General features: G+C 41.5%; 2 protein-coding genes across 3 annotated transcripts in view; both read right to left on the bottom strand.

Moving 5' to 3' along the window:
• The window catches only part of LOC116732561 (muscle M-line assembly protein unc-89-like), a 444,643-nt gene that overhangs the window by 13,717 nt on the left and 412,574 nt on the right, over positions 1-18,352 (bottom strand). The gene's annotated exons all lie outside the window — the stretch shown is intronic.
• Positions 2,413-9,902, bottom strand: LOC116732647 (butyrophilin subfamily 2 member A2-like). Of its 2 annotated transcripts, none has more exons than XM_032582994.1 (3): positions 9,526-9,902; positions 7,768-8,118; positions 2,413-2,766 (listed from the first exon to the last, which is right to left on the bottom strand). In XM_032582994.1, exons 1-3 carry the CDS (start codon positions 9,644-9,646, stop codon positions 2,645-2,647), a joined length of 594 nt encoding a protein of 197 aa, XP_032438885.1. In that variant the 5' UTR covers positions 9,647-9,902; the 3' UTR covers positions 2,413-2,644. The 2 variants fall into 2 exon arrangements, with proteins under 2 accessions (XP_032438885.1, XP_032438886.1); XM_032582995.1 differs by having other exon boundaries at positions 2,413-2,769; positions 7,780-8,118; positions 9,526-9,901.

The raw sequence follows: 18,352 nt of genomic DNA, 5'->3' as shown, positions 1-18,352 counted from the left end.
CCACCTCCACCTTCTCCTCCTCCTGCTGCTCCTTCAGTTCTAGAACAACAAGGAAGGAAAACTTGAGTTGGACAGACAGCAGCAGCTCTGATGTCTCCTCCCTGTCTCTGTGTCTCCTGGACTCTCTGAGGACAGAGACATGTGTCCATGTCCCAAGTGGAACCAGCTGCTGCCTACAGCAACACACCAAGTTCTGCTCCATCCTCACCTGTTTGTCCTCAAGCTGCTGACCCACAATGCACCAGGAGCTACTGACCCACAATGCACCAGGAGCTACTGACCCACAATGCACCAGGAGCTGCTGACCCACAATGCACCAGGAGCTGCTGGTTGAGGCTCTAAGATGGCGGAGTGAGGTGTCACTCTGGGTGTTTTTGGCTCTGGCTTACAGTTTTCATTTAGCCCAGATTTAATCCATTATCTGAGCTTCTGCCTGGTTTAAACATGATTTAGGTTTTTTATTCTTAGTTTAACAACTTTTTGAAACTATTTCATCCTTCATTTCCATTTTTTTGCCGTCTGGGAATTTATCTACGGAGGTCAGCATGTCAGACTACAACTGGTCGGCTCTTCAAGAGGCTTGAGACGAAGATATTGTTGAAGACATTGAGTTGGTCGGAGCCTCGTCTGATCCTTCGGGTAAAGAACAGAAGGTGAACTGGGATCACACACCTATTGAGAACTAAAGCAAGAAGAAAATGAAGCTACAGGAGCCTGAATGTAAGGAGGACACAGCGAACGGAGAACTTAACACAAAGATGGACAATCAGACTGAAATATTAAAAACTCATAGAAGCTAATCCTGTCGCCATCGAGGTAAATAAGAAAGTCATATCAGAGCTCCAAGCTACGGTTAACCTTCTCAAAAAACAAAACGCAGCGCTGAGGATCCTGTGAAGACCAGGCTCGTTACAAGAGACGCTGGAACCTGATGGGGACCGGACCGGACCGGACCGGACTGCCCGAGAAAGACGATGAGGACGTACGAGAATCCATCATCGGGATCCTCACTAGGATCATTCCTGTCTGTGTGGATCGGCTGCGTGACTCGGTCCACACCGTTCACAGACTGGGGAACAAAGCTGGAGCCGCTTCGGCCAACAACCGACCCAGAGCCTCATCATTCAGTTCGGGATGCGAACCCTGCGGGATGAGGTCTGGAGGAAATCCAAGGAGGCTAAAGGCTGTAAAGAAATGCACACCAGCTTCAAGGAGGACTTTTCTAGGGAGGACAGGCTCCCAGGGCCAAACTGTGGCCCCTGGTTCAGGGAGCCAGGCTCCCAGGGCCAAACTGTGGCCCCTGGTTCAGGAAGCCAGGCCCCCAGGGCCAAACTGTGGCCCCTGGTTCAGGGAGCCAGGAGCAGCTTTTGAACAACTACTGTGTTTATTTCATGTTATCTTTACTTTCACTTAAAACTAGGGGTTTAAAAAATATTGTCAAACGTAAGGCTACTTTTCTTTATTGCAAGGAGCAAAAGGCAAATAGTTTTTTTCTGCAGGAAACTCACTCATCAAGTGAGGAGGCCAAATTCTGGAAACTTCAATGGGTGATCAGATTATTTTTAGTCATGGTTCGTCGCATTCAGCTGGATTATGATTATGTTTTATAAATTCCCAGGTTCTATGTTGGAGCAAATCAGTGAATCAAATGGCCGCTGGGTAACTAATAGTGGAGATTGATGGAAATAAGATCATTTTGGTCTATATGGATATAATAATAAAGCCATGAATAGTATATTTTTTACTGACCTCAGAGTGAAGATAAAACAATGGAAAATAAAATATTCCACTGATCAGGTTATCGTAGGATAACCTCTAAAATCTAAGAGCTTTTTAGATTAAATTGACTGAAGAGCCATTTGTCTCTTTCCAACTCGATGTCAGGTGACCTGTCAGGTGACCTGTCCAGGTGACCTGTCAGGTGACCTGTTCAGGTGACCTGTCCAGGTGACCTGTCAGGTGACCTGTTCAGGTGACCTGTCCAGGTGACCTGTCCAGGTGACCTGTCAGGTGACCTGTCCAGGTGATCTGTCAGGTGACCTGTCAGGTGACCTGTCCAGTGATCTGTCAGGTGACCTGTCAGGTGACCTGTCAGGTGACCTGTCCAGGTGATCTGTCCAGGTGACCTGTCCAGGTGACCTGTTAGGTGACCTGTCCAGGTGACCCCGCCTCTTGTCCAAAACGTTAGCTGGAGAGGCAGCAGCTCCTCCTGACCCCACTGGGGACCAGGTGTTAGAAAATGGATGGATGGAGATTACCATACATTATAACTTGTTTATGACCTTGACAGCCAAATATCTGATGTGATAAAAATGGTTTTCCTGCCCGTTAAATATCATAAACCCTGATGTAAGCAGAGAAGATAAACTGTATTATACTTTACTGAAACATCTGAAATCTCTTTAAGGAAAAAATTAAAAATAACTGCCAGTATCTCTGCTCTCCTTTTCTTTTAAATCTTGCTCCATTTCTATCATTTTCCGTACTGTGTTTGTATTTTACAGTATTAAAATATTGTTTTTCCTCATCTACGCTACTCTGTTCCATGTACCACAATGTGTCGTTGTATTCTGGTTGTTCATCAATAATAATAAATAAAAAATTCAGTCCTGCTCTGGAGGAGAGCAGACCCTGACCAAAGGCATTATGGGTAATGGAGTTCTACACACTCACCTGGTCTTAGACGGTGCCGGAAATAAAAAGAAACACCAGCAGCAGCAACCAGAGCCAGAACCAGTAGAACTGTGGCCCAGACTGGAAACGGTTCTGTGGAGACAAATGAAGACGGATGAGTTATAATAACAGAATATTTTCATAATCAGATGATTTTCCATTAAATCTGAGTTTCATTAACAGACAGGAAACCTGGTTGACTCAGAGTTTGACCACAAGAGATCTGATTGGTGGAGCTGGTTGCCCTGGTAACCAGAACATGATCTGATCAGTTCATCCTGATTCTGATTGGTTGATATTGATAGAAGGTCAGGATGAGGAGCTGATAGAATCAGAACCGGTTCTGGATCAATTTGTCTCCTTTACTTCATCGCTGTTTATGCTGATAACTGATTTCTCTGTCGTCTTCTGATTGGTCTAAATGCTGCTGCCGTCTTCTGATTGGTCTAAATGCTGCTGCTGTCTTCTGATTGGTCTAAATGCTGCTGCCGTCTTCTGATTGGTCTAAATGCTGCTGCCGTCTTCTGATTGGTCTAAATGCTGCTGCTGTCTTCTGATTGGTCTAAATGCTGCTGCCGTCTTCTGATTGGTCCACTCAGACATGAGGACGTCTCTCCTGTCCTCCATCAGCTTCCTGTTCATCACAGAATTTATTTTAAATCTTCATGTCTCCTAAAAACCTCAAAGCCGGACCTTCCTTTGGTCAGACCAGCTGCTGCTGGTTTGGACCAGAACCAGGAGGAAACTACAGAACCAGGAGGAAACTACAGAACCAGAACCAGGATTAAACTCCAGGTCCAGCTTCTCCTCCTGCTGAGGCTCCAAACTCTGGTAGTTTGTGTCCTTTAACTACCAGAGCAGCTTCTCTCCGTCTGAAACTCGTCTTTAGTCTCCAGAGTTTGACCCGCTGTGTGTCCACCTGGCCTAGTTAAAGTCTCTGCTCTAGTTTTAGTATCTGGTTCATCTCTTTTATTGATCGGACCTCTGAGCAGAACTTTGGTCCAACTTGCTGCTGTTTAAATGGTTCTGAACCAACTGGACCTGGACTTCAGCCTCTCCATGATGAACTCCCTGCTGGTACCAGATTGGACCCGTCAGCCTTCAGAACCTTCCATCCAACCAGGAGTCAGAAACGCTGAGATTCATTTAGAACCAAAAGTTTCTGATGTTTTCAAAAAGTGGTTTTTATTTCAATCATCCCTTCTGTGAGTATCAGGGTCAGGATACCAGAATTTTATTGATTTAGGAAAAAGTCATAATAAAAAACTTAATAATAAAAAAACTTCCTAAAATTATGATAAAATTTTTTTTAATATTTGGGGCCTGCCATGCAAAGCAATGGCAGGAACCTATTACTATTGTCGGAGAAAGTGTTTCTTTCTTCTTCTTTATTTTTCTTCCGTAACCGTTAATGCGGCTCGTACCGCTGGGTGCACACCTACAAATGAGGTATCAAAACGTGCAGAAAATTCACGCCATTCCAGCTATTACTTTTGGTGGGATTTGGGCTTAACATGGCGACATAATTCGCAAAAAACTACGAAAAAAACCCCATTATAAGTCAATGGGAAAAATCCTAGAAATACCCTATTTTTGAGGATTTTCTGTGTCGTCACAATTTCACCTAGAAATGCCATTCAAATTTCATTTTGTAGATACGTCTGTGATCTCTTCCAAAGTGAAGACGGCTCGTCGATACCAGTTACGGTTTGTCCACAATTTGCCTCTAAGCGACCCAAAGTTTCTCATTTTTCCTAAAGTTAGAGTGCTTCTCTCGCTGATTAGAGTGGGAGATCAAGACAACTTTTTCAGCCCAAATCATTTTTGAAATCGCCATCACGCCCACAAATATCGCACGATTAGTATCAAAATCGGTCCTGACATTGATACGCCTGTCTGCTCCGGTAAAATGTTTTCGAAATTTATCTAGACCGTACGGTTTTCTGTCACGGTGCTTCAGAGCAAAGTCATGCGACAGGATTTTCTGAGGCTGTCTGAGGCTCTCTCCCATGTATTTGAATAGAATTTCAGATCTGGGCACAACATTTCTTTCTCTCATCGCTGTAAATGCTCTGACTGAGGTACAGATATGAATCTCGGGACTATCGCAGAAGACACATTGCCCTCTTATACGCTCGAAACGCTTTTCGAATATGTATTACGGTTCCCGAACACGAAGGATTTGTTTCCAATGCTTTTTTTCAGTAAAACGTGTTTGCTCAAACACACTTGTGTGTTTGAGCATGTATGACTCACAGCTCACACCTGCTGAGACCATTATTTACCATGGCAACGGAACTCAAGAGGCTATTGGCTGGTGGTCAGGACTACAAATACGCATCGCTGTAGTTCTATCTATAGTGGAACCCTCAGTTGAAACAGATCAGGACTGAACTGGCCTTTAGAACTAATTGCTGCTATGGGCTGTATATAACTGATTTCACTCAGTAACTGTTACACATGGGATTAGTTTGGAACTTTAAAATTAAGCATATTGAAAATTTCAAAATAAAAGCCCTGAATATTTTTACATGACGTAATTGCTCTTTTTGGCTTTATTTTACTTTTCCATCCAAAGCACTGTTACACATGGGATTAGTTTGGAACTTTAAAATTAAGCATGCTGAAAATTTCAAAATAAAAGCCTTGAATATTTTACATGACGTAATTGCTCTTTTTGGCCGTATATGACTTTTTCATCCAAAGCAATGTTACACATGGGATTAGTTCGGAACTTTAAAATGGAGCATAATAATAATTTCAAAATAAAAGCCTTGAATATTTTTACATCAGCTAATTGCTGTTTTTGGCTTTATGTGACTTTTTCATCCAAAGCACTGTTACACGTGGTATTAGTTTGGCCCTCTGAAATGAAGCATACTGAAAATTTCAAAATAAAAGCCTTGCATATTTTTACATCATGTAATTGCTTTTTTTGGCCGTATATGACTTTTTCATACAAAGCACTGTTACACATGGGATTACTTCGGAACTTTAAAATGGAGCATAATAATAATTTCAAAATAAAAGCCTTGAATATTTTTACATCATGTAATTGCTCTTTTTGGCTTTATTTGACTTTTTCATCAATTTCAAAATAAAAGCCTTGAATATTTTTACATGACGTAATGAAGCATACTGAAAATTTCAAAATAAAAGCCTTGCATATTTTTACATGACGTAATTGCTCTTTTTGGCTTTATTTGACTTTTTCATCCAAAGCACTCTTACACGTGGTATTAGTTCAGAACTTTAAAATAAAGCATACTGCAAATTTCAAAATAAAAGCCTTTAATATTTTTACATCAGCTACTTGTGTTTTGAGCATTATATAACTATTTTAACCCAAGGACTATTACGCATGGGATTAGTTTGGCCCTTTGAAATGAAGTTTAACAAAACTTCCAAAAATAAAAGCCTTGAATATTTTTACATCATGTAATTGCTCTTTTTGGCTTTATTTGACTTTTTCATCAATTTCAAAATAAAAGCCTTGAATATTTTTACATGACGTAATTGCTCTTTTTGGCTTTATTTGACTTTTTCATCCAAAGCACTCTTACACGTGGTATTAGTTCGGAACTTTAAAATGAAGCATACTGAAAATTTCAAAATAAAAGCCTTGAATATTTTTACATCAGCTACTTGTGTTTTGAGCATTATATAACTATTTTAACCCAAGGACTATTACGCATGGGATTAGTTTGTCCCTTTGAAATGAAGTTTAACAAAACTTCCAAAATAAAAGCCTTGACAACATTTTAAATCGTACCGAATGGTGCACGTCCGCCTCGCTTAACGTTCTTGCGGTTCTCCGCGTGCCACTGATTACGTCGCGGCGTTCTTTAGCGTCGATGCCGATTTGTAGCGACGACGCCGTGCCCAAACCCCACGGGCACGCCTCGGCAGGCCCCGGCTAAATTTCTTCCGAAATTTTCTAGTTTTTATTGTCATGCCACCTTGCTTGTTTGTGATATGAAATTCAGACTCAGATTAAGAAATTTACTACAAAAATAAACAAATAAACAGACGATAAAGTAATTTAAGTGATATATAGTTATGTGTCTGTGATGGAAAAATGACTACAAGTTAACATCTGCTAGTCATGTTATATGAATGCTTGTGAACTCTCACCAAAAGAACTATTTGGTTCCATGTAGAAGGTTGGAAGTTGTTTTCTGCAGCTGCATCAGAACCAGACTGTCTCTCCTTTGTTTTAATTCTTTATCTTTGGTATAAAACTCATGTGTTTCTCTGCCTGGCAGCTTTTCATCCAGACCTGCTTCATTACTGATTGTCTCTGTATTCTGATCAATATATGAATAAACCTGACTGAGTGATTTTACCTGAACAGTGATTGGAAATAGTTTTTTTCACGACACTCAACCACAAATCGGACACATTTTTGAAGCTTCAGGTTCACTTGAGTCTTTCCTACTTAATCCCTAATTCAGTTATAGTCGTTTTGTTTTGTGTGTGTGTGTGTGTGTGTGTGTGCGTGTGGGGGTGTGTGTGTGTGCGTGCGTGTGTGTGTGTGTGTGTGTGTCGGAGGCAGCACAGGATTGTAACTGATCTAAAATTAATAAGTACAACAGAAAAAGTTTAAGTATTTCTGTTATGTATTATTTATAAGACTTATTCCAAAGTATAACTTCACAATATGCTCAACATTCCTCACGTTAAGGTCTTGGTTGTTTTTTGTGCTGGAATTATCATAAAGTTATTATTTTATTCTCCTAACAATATGACTTTATTCTCATAAAAAACTAATCTGAGCTTGGCCCTCATATTTAGTCGTAGGGTTGACCTGAACCCAAAGTACAAATAAATAGTAGCTATTAACACGTTAGTCAAACAAGATGGCCGCCCTGGGAAAGCTGCCATCACTCTGAACGATGGAAACGAGGAAAGTTTTGGTGGAAAAGATCTGATACCCCAAAAAATTAATGTTCAAAAACAAAACTTTGATCAAATCAATTAAATTGATTTATTGCCCAGTCCTAGATCAAAATTAATTAAATATTGTTGAACATGTTTCTCTCTGAGATCCAGAACCAGGAAGCTGCTGGTTCTGATCCAGAGACAAACACTCACCTGGAGGAGGAGGAGGAGGAGGAGCTACAACCAGGCTGACGGTGCTGATCCGTTTCTTCTCCTGGTTCGTTTGTTTGACTCGACATTCATACGTTCCGCTGTCATCAATCGTTGTGTTCTTCAGAACCAAGGACGCGTCTCCTTTCTGTATCTGATTAACCAGCAGATCCATCCGGTCCTTGTAAGACTGAAGCTGCTTTGCTAGATCGATCCTCCCGTCTCTGTACAGGAGGACAAATCCTGACTTCAGATCGGTTCTGGTCCACTCTGCAACTATAATCTCCCCCTGATCAGTATCTTTACATGGCAGAAAGACGTTCTGTCCAGGTTCAGCTTTGATGCTGTTCTGATCTGAAGGACAGAAAACCGAGAGCAGAGAGGTCAGAGGTCAAAGTGGACTTTAACTAGACAGTGATCAGTGTAGGTCTGTGTGATGAAGAACAATGAGCTCAGATCCATCAATATGAAGATTCACCCAACAGAAACAACCTTGAATCCACCTGGAATCTACCTGGAATCCACCTGTAATCTACCTGGAATCCACCTGGAATCTACCTGGAATCCACCTGGAATCCCCCGGTGGCCCCTGTCAGTCCCCCGATGCTTTGGAGACATTTTGGTTCATTTCATTGTGGCATGTTTGGCTTTTTGCTGCGGTTCTGATTATTGCTACAATATTTTCTCTGATGTTTATTTCATGAACTCTAATTGGGCCGAATCTTCCTTTAACACTTGAGGTTCTGCAGTAACTTCTGTTTACAGCCCAGAACCTCCAGCGGCTTTAACCCGCCTGGTAGAAACGGTAAGGAGAAGCAGAGAACAGAGAGCAGGTGGTACCGGGTGGTACCACCTGGTACCAGGTGGTACCAGGTGGTACCGGGGCTTTGAGCTGCGTTGCGACTCGCGGTGACAGTCTCAGTGTCTTATATCAGGATGTCTGATATAAAGACAGATATTCTTTCTATCTGTCGGTGGTTCCGACCCAGACTGCCTGTAGTGAACCGGGCTTTTAGCAGAATGATGAAGTTAAAGTCAGAAGTTTCTCTGCAGCATTTCTGAGTTTAGTGGTGAGGCGGGTTTTGTCCCACTATTGCAGGACGATTATAAAAATATAAATAGAAACAGTTTTTCTAACGTCAACATCAGACCTACGTTTTTATTCACAAACCAGTTCATGAAAATATTCTTGCCCATAATTAGATAGATAGAGGAACAGATCCTCCTCCTCCTCACCATGGAGTCTGAACAACATGGAGGCTCTGAGAGTCATTATTAGCCTGAGGGCAGCCAGACTAGTTTATTTTACTACATTATTATATTTAGAGAAATATTATTGCTGAGGGGAACAAGCAGGCCTTCTGATTTTTACAGATTAAAAATACAAATAAAAACTCAAAAAGGGCTGCAGGGGCATCAAGGATAAAAAGGCCAGGGGCTCAAGGCCCCCTTCATCCCCCCCTCTGCACGTGCCTGTCTGATGGTGAAACGCGGATCAACCTGTTAAACGTGCCTTGAAAAGTTTTTTCATGGAGTATAAAACACGCTGCCAGTCAACATGGCGGAGATCTGCGATAAATGTTCATAATTCAGAAGTAGTTTTATAAAGAGCTTATTAATCCTGTCATGAGTTTCTGCTTCACCGCATCTGATTCTAATAATCCAACTACCGGCTCAGAATGAACCATCATTAGATTCAGGTGTTAAACCAGCTAAAGAACTGAAACAAGCAGGATATCAGTAATAATAATGAGGACTGACCTAGGAAACCATCGCTGTATAATAACTTTATGTTTTCCAGCTGAATCTCACCTGCAGCAGAGAGAAACTGGCAGAAAACCACAGACAGCAGGAACAGAGACGCAGGAAGAGAAGAAGCCATTTCCTGGTTGGTCTCCGTCCGAAATTAGATTCATGAGACGTTTCCAAGTGGGAAAAAATTCCTCGACATATCAAAAAACTGAAGTTGGTTTTCAACAAGATGACTTTTAGAAGTACGGTGAGGATATAATAAATGAAATAAACCCAGAGAAAGTGAAAATTCACAGCGCGTTCTGGGAAGTTTCTTCTTCTTTTCTATTGTGGCGAATCGCCAGCAGCTTTCAGGTAAAACACCTGTGTGAAACTGTTTCCCTGTGGAAGTCTGCCCCCCTGCGTCGGGAGCGCGCACTGCAGCCAGAGAGGCAATCTGATCATTTCCACGGAGCCTCTGATCAATTTCTCGGTAAAACGGCTCATATAATCATGTCAAGGTTGTAACTTTAATCGGCAGCTAATAAATAAACGAGGTCTTGTGTGGAGGTCTTCTTATGCTGCTTTTTGTTGCTTCAAAAAACAAAAAAAACTCAGTATTTCTCTACTTCTGTCACTGAAGCCTGTTTTCCAACACACTGAGTGTATTTATATTTTTTCATTGCTAATGTAAGAGGATTGAAGGACTGTTACCTGGCTGATAACAGGGCACAAAAACATTAAGACTTACTGAAAAGATGAGTGTGGCTCTCTGGAAAATCCCATCCTAATGTTAAACATGACAGATTACTGGATTAAAGAAATGTCTAGTTTCTAATTTTAATGGGTCAAACATACTATCACATAATCATTGAGCGTTTGGTAACATTTGCTCTTTATTTGCCAAAGTTACTTGGGAGGAACCAAATATTTGAGCCCTTTCCCTCCAAGGACAGTAGAACAGGGGAACAGGTTATTTCAGGCAGCTAAAATATTTGGTTCATCCTCAAGTAACTCTGACAAATAGTTGATTTGACAAAGAGTTGATTGCCATGAGGAGCCATGTTGGACCTTCAGTGACCAGTAGGAGAGGGCGGCCCTGTCCCAACACTCACACTGTGGTGGAAAAATGACTACAAGTTAACATCTGCTAGTCATGTTATATGAATGATTGTGAACTCTTCACTATAAGAACTATTTGGTTCCGTGTAGAAGGTTGGAAGTTGTTTTCTGCAGCTGCATCAGAACCAGACTGTCTCTCCTTTGTTTTAATTCTTTATCTTTGGTATAAAACTCATGTGTTTCTCTGCCTGGCAGCTTTTCATCCAGACCTGCTTCATTACTGATTGTCTCTGTATTCTGATCAATATATGAATAAACCTGACTGAGTGATTTCACCTGAACAGTGATTGGAAATAGTTTTATTTTCCACGACACGCCCTTGTATCCTCCTCCTCTTGCTCCTCTTCTTCTTCTGTGATGTTTATTGGCGGTTGGGAAACAACGAAGATGGTGCACTACCGCCACCAACTGGTCTGGAGTGTGGACCAGAATGTCACTCAAGTATTAAACTCTATTAAATAACTGCGTTACTTTAAGATGCCCTAAAACCCTAAAAACATTAATGAAGTTACAATTGAAAAAAAGTTTGTCTCAAAATCTCAGTCACAAAATGAAAGAATCGATATTTTGAATTTCTTTTGCAGAAAGTATTGATAGAGAAAACTTTATACATAATTATGAAATTAATATCTCAAGTTTTTTGTGGGGGTGGAATAGAAAGATATTTGGTTTTTATTTTCTTCAGAGATCATGATGATTTTTAAACAATTGTTTTCTTCTAAGGGTCGAGGGGAAGAAAACGGATTTTTGGTCCATAAAGTCACAAAATTAATAGTTTCTTTTAAAAATGACATTTTAGATCCATTAATCTTTTTTTTCAAATGTAGCCTCAGGCATTTTTAATTTTTTTAATATATGACTTGTGTTTGTCCTATCAGCCTTTATCAAGACAAACGAAACAAAAGTCTTTAACATCTATAAAAAAAATACTGAGGGAGATTCATAATGAGTTTATTAAAGATCAGCGCTAAACACACAGAACTAAAAATATGAAAAGAATATTAGCTGCTTTTTATTTTTACATTGTTAAAAACAAAACAAAAATGACAAATCTTATTCCACACAAACAGGTTTTCTTTTTTCTTTTAACTCCTCAGATCTGAAGTTTATTTTCTTCATAAAATTAAATAGTTTAATTTCTGGTTAGTCAAAGGATAAGACTAAAATATTCAACTTTGCATTATTGAATTTAAAAAGAAAACACAAAGAGCTGTGAGAAAAACAAAATCAAATAAAAAAGTTTTTAAGAAAAAAAATGTTTTTTTTGCAGACAGAAGCTTGAGGAAGAACTTATTGTTAGTAAAGTATGACTAGAAGCATGAATTAAAGATAATCTCTGATGTTAGGAGAGTAAAACCTGTCAGCTGGTCGTCAGGATGAGACTGAAGGAACCGGAGGATCAGAGAACATCTGGTCCTGGAGGAACATCTGGAACCACAGAAACATTTCAAACTCATTCAATCAGTTTGATCTACATTTTTATGCTGCGTCTCCATCAAAAAACACATTTTATCTCCAGGAATTTCCTGGTAAATTAATGGTTATAAATGCAGCTGAAGGAATAAAAATGTTTTATTTCAGTGACAGAAAAAATCTAAAATGAAAACATCAAAGCTGCTGAAATGATATTTATAAACATTTTTCTTTAAAGAAATCGCTCAAGATCAGGTTTTTGTTACTTCTGAACTTTAAGAAGCTTAAATTTAAAAGCAGATTTAGTTCTAGTGATAATTTCTAACAGATTTTACAGGGACAGAAATGAAACTGTTAATAAAATAAAACACAAAGAGGAACCTTAAAATCCAAAATACTCAAAAAATAATAATAAAAATTATAATTTATTTGAAGCGAAATCCTGAAATCTCCTGGATAAAAGAGTTTCTTTGTTTTAAAGTATAAAGTAATAAACCACTTCCAGAGTCTGATGGCTCCGTCTGCCTCTGAACGGCCTAAAACTCTGGTACCAGGTCCAGTTCATCATCCTCTGGTACCAGGTCCAGTTCATCATCCTCTGGTACCAGGTCCAGTTCATCATCCTCTGGTACCAGGTCCTGGTCCAGTTCATCATCCTCTGGTACCAGGTCCAGTTCATCGTCCTCTGGTACCAGGTCCAGTTTATCGTCCTCTGGTACCAGGCCCAGCTAATCGTCCTCTGGTACCAGGTCCAGTTTATCATCCTCTGGTACCAGGTCCAGTTCATCATCCTCTGGTACCAGGTCCAGTTCATCATCCTCTGGTACCAGGTCCAGTTAATCATCCTCTGGTACCAGGTCCAGTTTATCATCCTCTGGTACCAGGCCCAGTTTATCATCCTCTGGTACCAGGTCCAGTTAATCATCCTCTGGTACCAGGTCCAGTTAATCATCCTCTGGTACCAGGTCCAGTTTATCATCCTCTGGTACCAGGCCCAGTTTATCATCCTCTGGTACCAGGTCCAGTTAATCATCCTCTGGTACCAGGCCCAGTTTATCATCCTCTGGTACCAGGTCCAGTTTATCATCCTCTGGTACCAGGCCCAGTTTATCATCCTCTGGTACCAGGTCCAGTTAATCATCCTCTGGTACCAGGTCCAGTTCATCATCCTCTGGTACCAGGTCCAGTTTATCATCCTCTGGTACCAGGTCCAGTTCATCATCCTCTGGTACCAGGTCCAGTTCATGATCTCATCACCCAGTGAAACATCAGAGCAGCAGCTTCCTGTTACATCACAGTTTAGATTTTGGTTCCAACCAATCAGAGTCTCTCTGATGTCACTGCAAACTGTTCTCTGAACAATATTTATGGAGCAAGAAGCTGTTAAAGGTGAGATATTATTTATATTCTACACACATGCTGTTGTTTTAGAACACAATCTATGTTACAGTTATGAAAATGATGAATATATAAATTCATCCTGGATCTGATGACCTGAAACGGGTCTCTGTCTCTTTAAGAAGCTCCAGCTCTTCATCTCATCTCTGCATCAAACTCCAGTTTTATTTCCACCAACGAGTCGAATCTCCAACCTGACATTCATCAGCAAAATACTGCAAAACTTCAACAACCGCTGACGGCTTTCAGTCTGGTTGCCATGGTTACCACAGCACTGAGACTGGCCTAGTCAAAGTATTCAATGACATACATATAAACACAGACTGTGGAAGGACCACAGAGCTGGTTCTGGTTCTGTTGGACCTCAGTGATGACCAGCATATTACTGACACTTGGATAATTATGTTACCTGAACATGTATTTATTTAGGGAAAATATTTTTGCAGTGTTCATCAATCCATCATAAATAATGATTATATAAATCTGACTTATTAGATTTATGAAAGAAAAAGTAGGAATTAATTAATATTTGTGCTGAAGAAAATATTATGTAAATCACAGTTTGATTCAGAGCAGAACTGAGTAAATCTGGTCAGTGAAACATTTTATCACCGAATTTAAAGCAAGAAAAACAAAACAGTCTTTATATTCATAAACTTAGAGAGTTTTACCTCTGGTTCTGGATCTCTGATGATTTTCTGTCCATATCAAACATTATTTGTCTTCACTGGGTCGGTCGCTGCAAAACGAAACAAACATTATATTTAAATGTTTTATTTAAAAGATCTTGATAAGCAGCAGAAAGTTTGCAGGTTTTTTAACTCAACACCTTTGCAGCGAGTCACTAAAGACGTCATGGAAATTTAGCTGAAACTAGAAGCAGACCACAAGATTCTTAACCATTTACAGATGAAACTTTTCACCACAGAGCAGAAAACAACAAGAAACCAGTAAGACCAGACCACAGAGAGGCCCAACCAGTCTGAGCTGCTGGCAGAAACCAGAGAAAGTTTCCCTTCACATCAGAGTTGGTAGAAAAATAACTTTCAAAGTTTGAGTTGTCCTGCAGAAGAGAAGACGGCTACATGTTTCTGGGTGATTATCTGGTTTGTGCAGCGCTAGCAGAGAAGCTAACGTCTACAGTCAGCCTGATCGCTGCTGTTGGTTCGGCCAATCAGCAGCAAGGACAATAAAAATGCTTCTAGATTTTGCAAACATGAACAAGTATTAAGTATTTTAGCTTTATGATATTTTACCAATGCTCTAGAAAACAATCAGAGAATAATTCAAGTTTTTTCTATAGAAAAGTTTGTGAATCTGTGAAAACTGAACTGCAAACAGGTTTTTAATGTCCTTCATTTTAAAAAGGGCAACACAGATAAAGACAATCTGATGAAAATAAGTCACAAAATTTCCTTCCATGTTACACAAATAATGTTTCCTGATGTAAAGAGATTCATGAAGAAACATGAACATCTATAAGGAACCAGAGAGATGAATTATCCACCAACTGAGAAACATGGAACAGAACCGAATCTTCCCAGCAACAGCTGATCTAACAAAACTCCTAATGAACTGAAGAACTATTAGACTGAAAGAACTGCAGGCATCAGTTCCCTCAGCTTCACTGTAATCAGACATTAAACACCTTAAAGGTAGAAATTCATGACTAGAACCACTAGAACTGTGTTTACATTCACAGAAACATTTCTGAACTAAAGGCTCAGAAAATCTGAAATATTGGTTTGTTATTTCTATCGATGGTTTGGAGAAGCTAAAAATTATTTAATGATCTTGTTGAAGGTAAAAACTGTTCATATAAAAATTGTATTTATAATTCACTGTATTCTTTACTTACGTTCATGTGTGTCTTACTGTGGTTGGAGCTTTTTCTGTAAACCCTAAACCGTTTAGCCGCTGCTGATCTCCAAACTAATCTAAGTAAATTGAACTCTAATTGTCTGGAGTTCAGTACTTTTTGTTGTTGTTCCAACAAATCAGATCAATAAATATTTAGCATTCTGTATTATTCAATCCCAAAGAGTTAAACCAGCTATAATGTTCTGAACAGGTCCATAAAGCCGGTTCCACAGTGGTTCTTCTAGCAGCTGCAGAACATTTCCAGAACCAGAGACTAAAGTCTCGGATCAGAGAAACTCATCCAGGCTTTGATTCCTGCAGCAGCGTCTTCACAGGTATGATTGACAACACAACAGTCCAGAACGCTGCTGCTGGGGTTCTGACTAGAACCAGGAGGATAGAGACACCACCCGACATCACCCAGTTCTGCATCACCTGGTTCTACACCACCCAGTTCTACACCACCCAGTTCTACATTAACCAGTTCTACATTAACCAGTTCTACACCACCCGGCATCACCCAGTTCTACACCACCCGGTTCTACACCACCCGGTTCTACATTAACCAGTTCTACACCACCTGGTTCCCCAAGAATCCCAACCAGACTCAATGACTACTGCCCGGTAGCCCTTACCCCCATCATTACCAAGTGCTTGGAGCGGCTGGTCCTAGCACACCTCAGATCCTGTCTCCCCCCCACACTAGACCCCCACCAATTTGCATACAGGCAGAACAGGAGCACAGAGGATGCAGTCTCTATAGCCTCCACTCTGTCCTTTCTCACCTGGACAGTAAGAACACTTACGCCAGACTGCTGTTCTTAGATTTTAGTTCAGCATTCAACACTGTCATCCCATCACAACTCATTACCAAACTCACAGACCTCGGCATCAGTCCACTCATGTGTAACTGGTTGCTCGACTTCCTGACCAGTCGACCTCAACATGTCCGGCTGGACAACCACTTCTCATCCACCATCTTCATAAACACCGGAGTGCCACAAGGCTGTGTGATGAGTCCCTTCCTCTACTCCCTCTTCACCTACGACTGCAGACCTGTCCATGGCTCTAACGCCATCATCAAGTTCGCAGACGACACCACGGTGATCGGCCTCATCAGAGATAATGACGAGGCCGCTTACAGGGAGGAGGTAGACCGTCTGGCTGAGTGGTGCGACAAAAACAACCTGCAGCTGAACACCGAGAAGACCAAGGAGCTTATCGTGGACTTCAGGAGGAACGCTGACCCACATCCACCCATCCACATTAAGGGGACAGTGGTGGAGCGTGTGGACACCTTTAAGTTCCTGGGAGTCCACATCTCCGAGGACCTGACTTGGACGACCAGCTGCTCCAAACTCATTAAGAAGGCGCATCAGCGCCTCTTCTTCATGAGGACCCTGAGGAAGAACCACCTGTCCTCAGAGATCCTCACGAACTTCTACCGCTGCACCATTGAGAGCATCCTCACCAACTGTATTACAGCTTGGTACGGGAACTGCTCTGTCTCCGACCGGCAGGCGCTGCAGAGGGTGGTGAAAACTGCCCAGTATATCGCCGGGGCAACGCTCCCTGCCATCAAGGACATCTACAGGAAGCGGTGTTTGAAAAGGGCCGGGAAAATCACAAAGGACTCCACTCACCCAGCACACACACTCTTTTCCCTCCTGCCCTCTGGGAGGCGCTACAGAAGCCTACGGACCAGAACCACCAGGCACCGGAACAGCTTCTTTCCCACAGCTGTCACGCTTTTGAACGCCTCCTGACATAAAACATAAACTATAAGGACTGTACTCCCCTATCCTCTCATACAACAATAACACATGGACTATCCTCACACACACACACATCACGGACTGTTTTCTTCACACACACATACAACCTGTAAATTTTATCTGCCATTATTTATCTATAATCCATTCCCTAACATTCTTGTATAATCTGTATAATCTGTGCATACAGCTCCCATATTTATATTTATACACAATATCTATATCTCTTGCTATAACCCCTTATAGTCCATACATACATAGTCTTGTACATCTGTAAATAAATATTTATATCTCGTAGAGCACTTCTGGATAGATGCAAACTACATCTCGTTGCTTGTACTTGTGACAGTGCAATGACAATAAAGTTGAATTCTATTCTATTCTATTCCACATCACCCAGTTCTACACCACCCAGTTCTACACCACCCAGTTCTACACCACCCGGTTCCCTCCTCTCCCCCAGTCAGATCAACGGTTCGGCTGCAGAAAAATCTTCTCTCTAATTTTATCGGGTTGGCCCGGTGCCGGACTAAACCTCTGGGTCCTAAAGTTCCTCCCTCACCGTGGGACCGAGTCAGCAGAATCCGGCCCGCCTGTCCTGCATGTTTTAGATGTTTCCTTTCTGTCACACCTGGACTGAATCTCGGGTTATTATCAGGTCCTGCAGGACCTGGTGGCTGCAGAAGGAACTGCCATCATTTGGATCAGCTGTTCTGGAATCGAGGTTCATCTAAAACATGCAGATCAGAACTGAAGCAATGAGTTAAACCCTCTGAGCTTTATTGGGCTCTATTTACTATTTATAGTTTTCCAGACAACAGTGGAACATACTGTACATACATCCATCCATCCAAACATCCATCCATCCATCCATCCATCCATCCATCCATCCATCCATCCATCCATCCATCCATCTTCTTCCGCTTATCCGGGGTCGGGTTGAGGGGGTAGCAGCTTCAGAAGGGAGGCCCAGTCTTCCCTCCCAGCCTCTTCTTCCAGCTCTTCCAGGGAATCCCAAGTCGTTCCCAGGCCAGCAGAGGAACATCGTCCCTCCAGCGTGTCCCGGTTTTCCCCTCCTCCTGGTGGGACCTGAACTCCTCACCAGGGAGGCGTCCAGGAGGCATCCTGACCAGATGCCCCTCAACTGGCTCCTCTCAATGTGAAGGAGCAGCGGCTCTACTCTGAGTCCCTCCCGGATGACTGAGCTTCTCACCCTATCTCTAAGGGAGAGCCCAGCCACCCTACGGAGAAAACCCATTTCGGCCGCTTGTATCCGCGATCTCGTTCTTTCG

The sequence above is a fragment of the Xiphophorus hellerii genome, chromosome 14 (assembly GCF_003331165.1).
Source record: "Xiphophorus hellerii strain 12219 chromosome 14, Xiphophorus_hellerii-4.1, whole genome shotgun sequence".
In the NCBI taxonomy this organism is placed as follows: domain Eukaryota; kingdom Metazoa; phylum Chordata; class Actinopteri; order Cyprinodontiformes; family Poeciliidae; genus Xiphophorus; species Xiphophorus hellerii.
The sequence above is the reverse complement of the archived record's forward strand: the minus strand, read 5'-3'. Positions and strand labels throughout refer to the sequence as shown.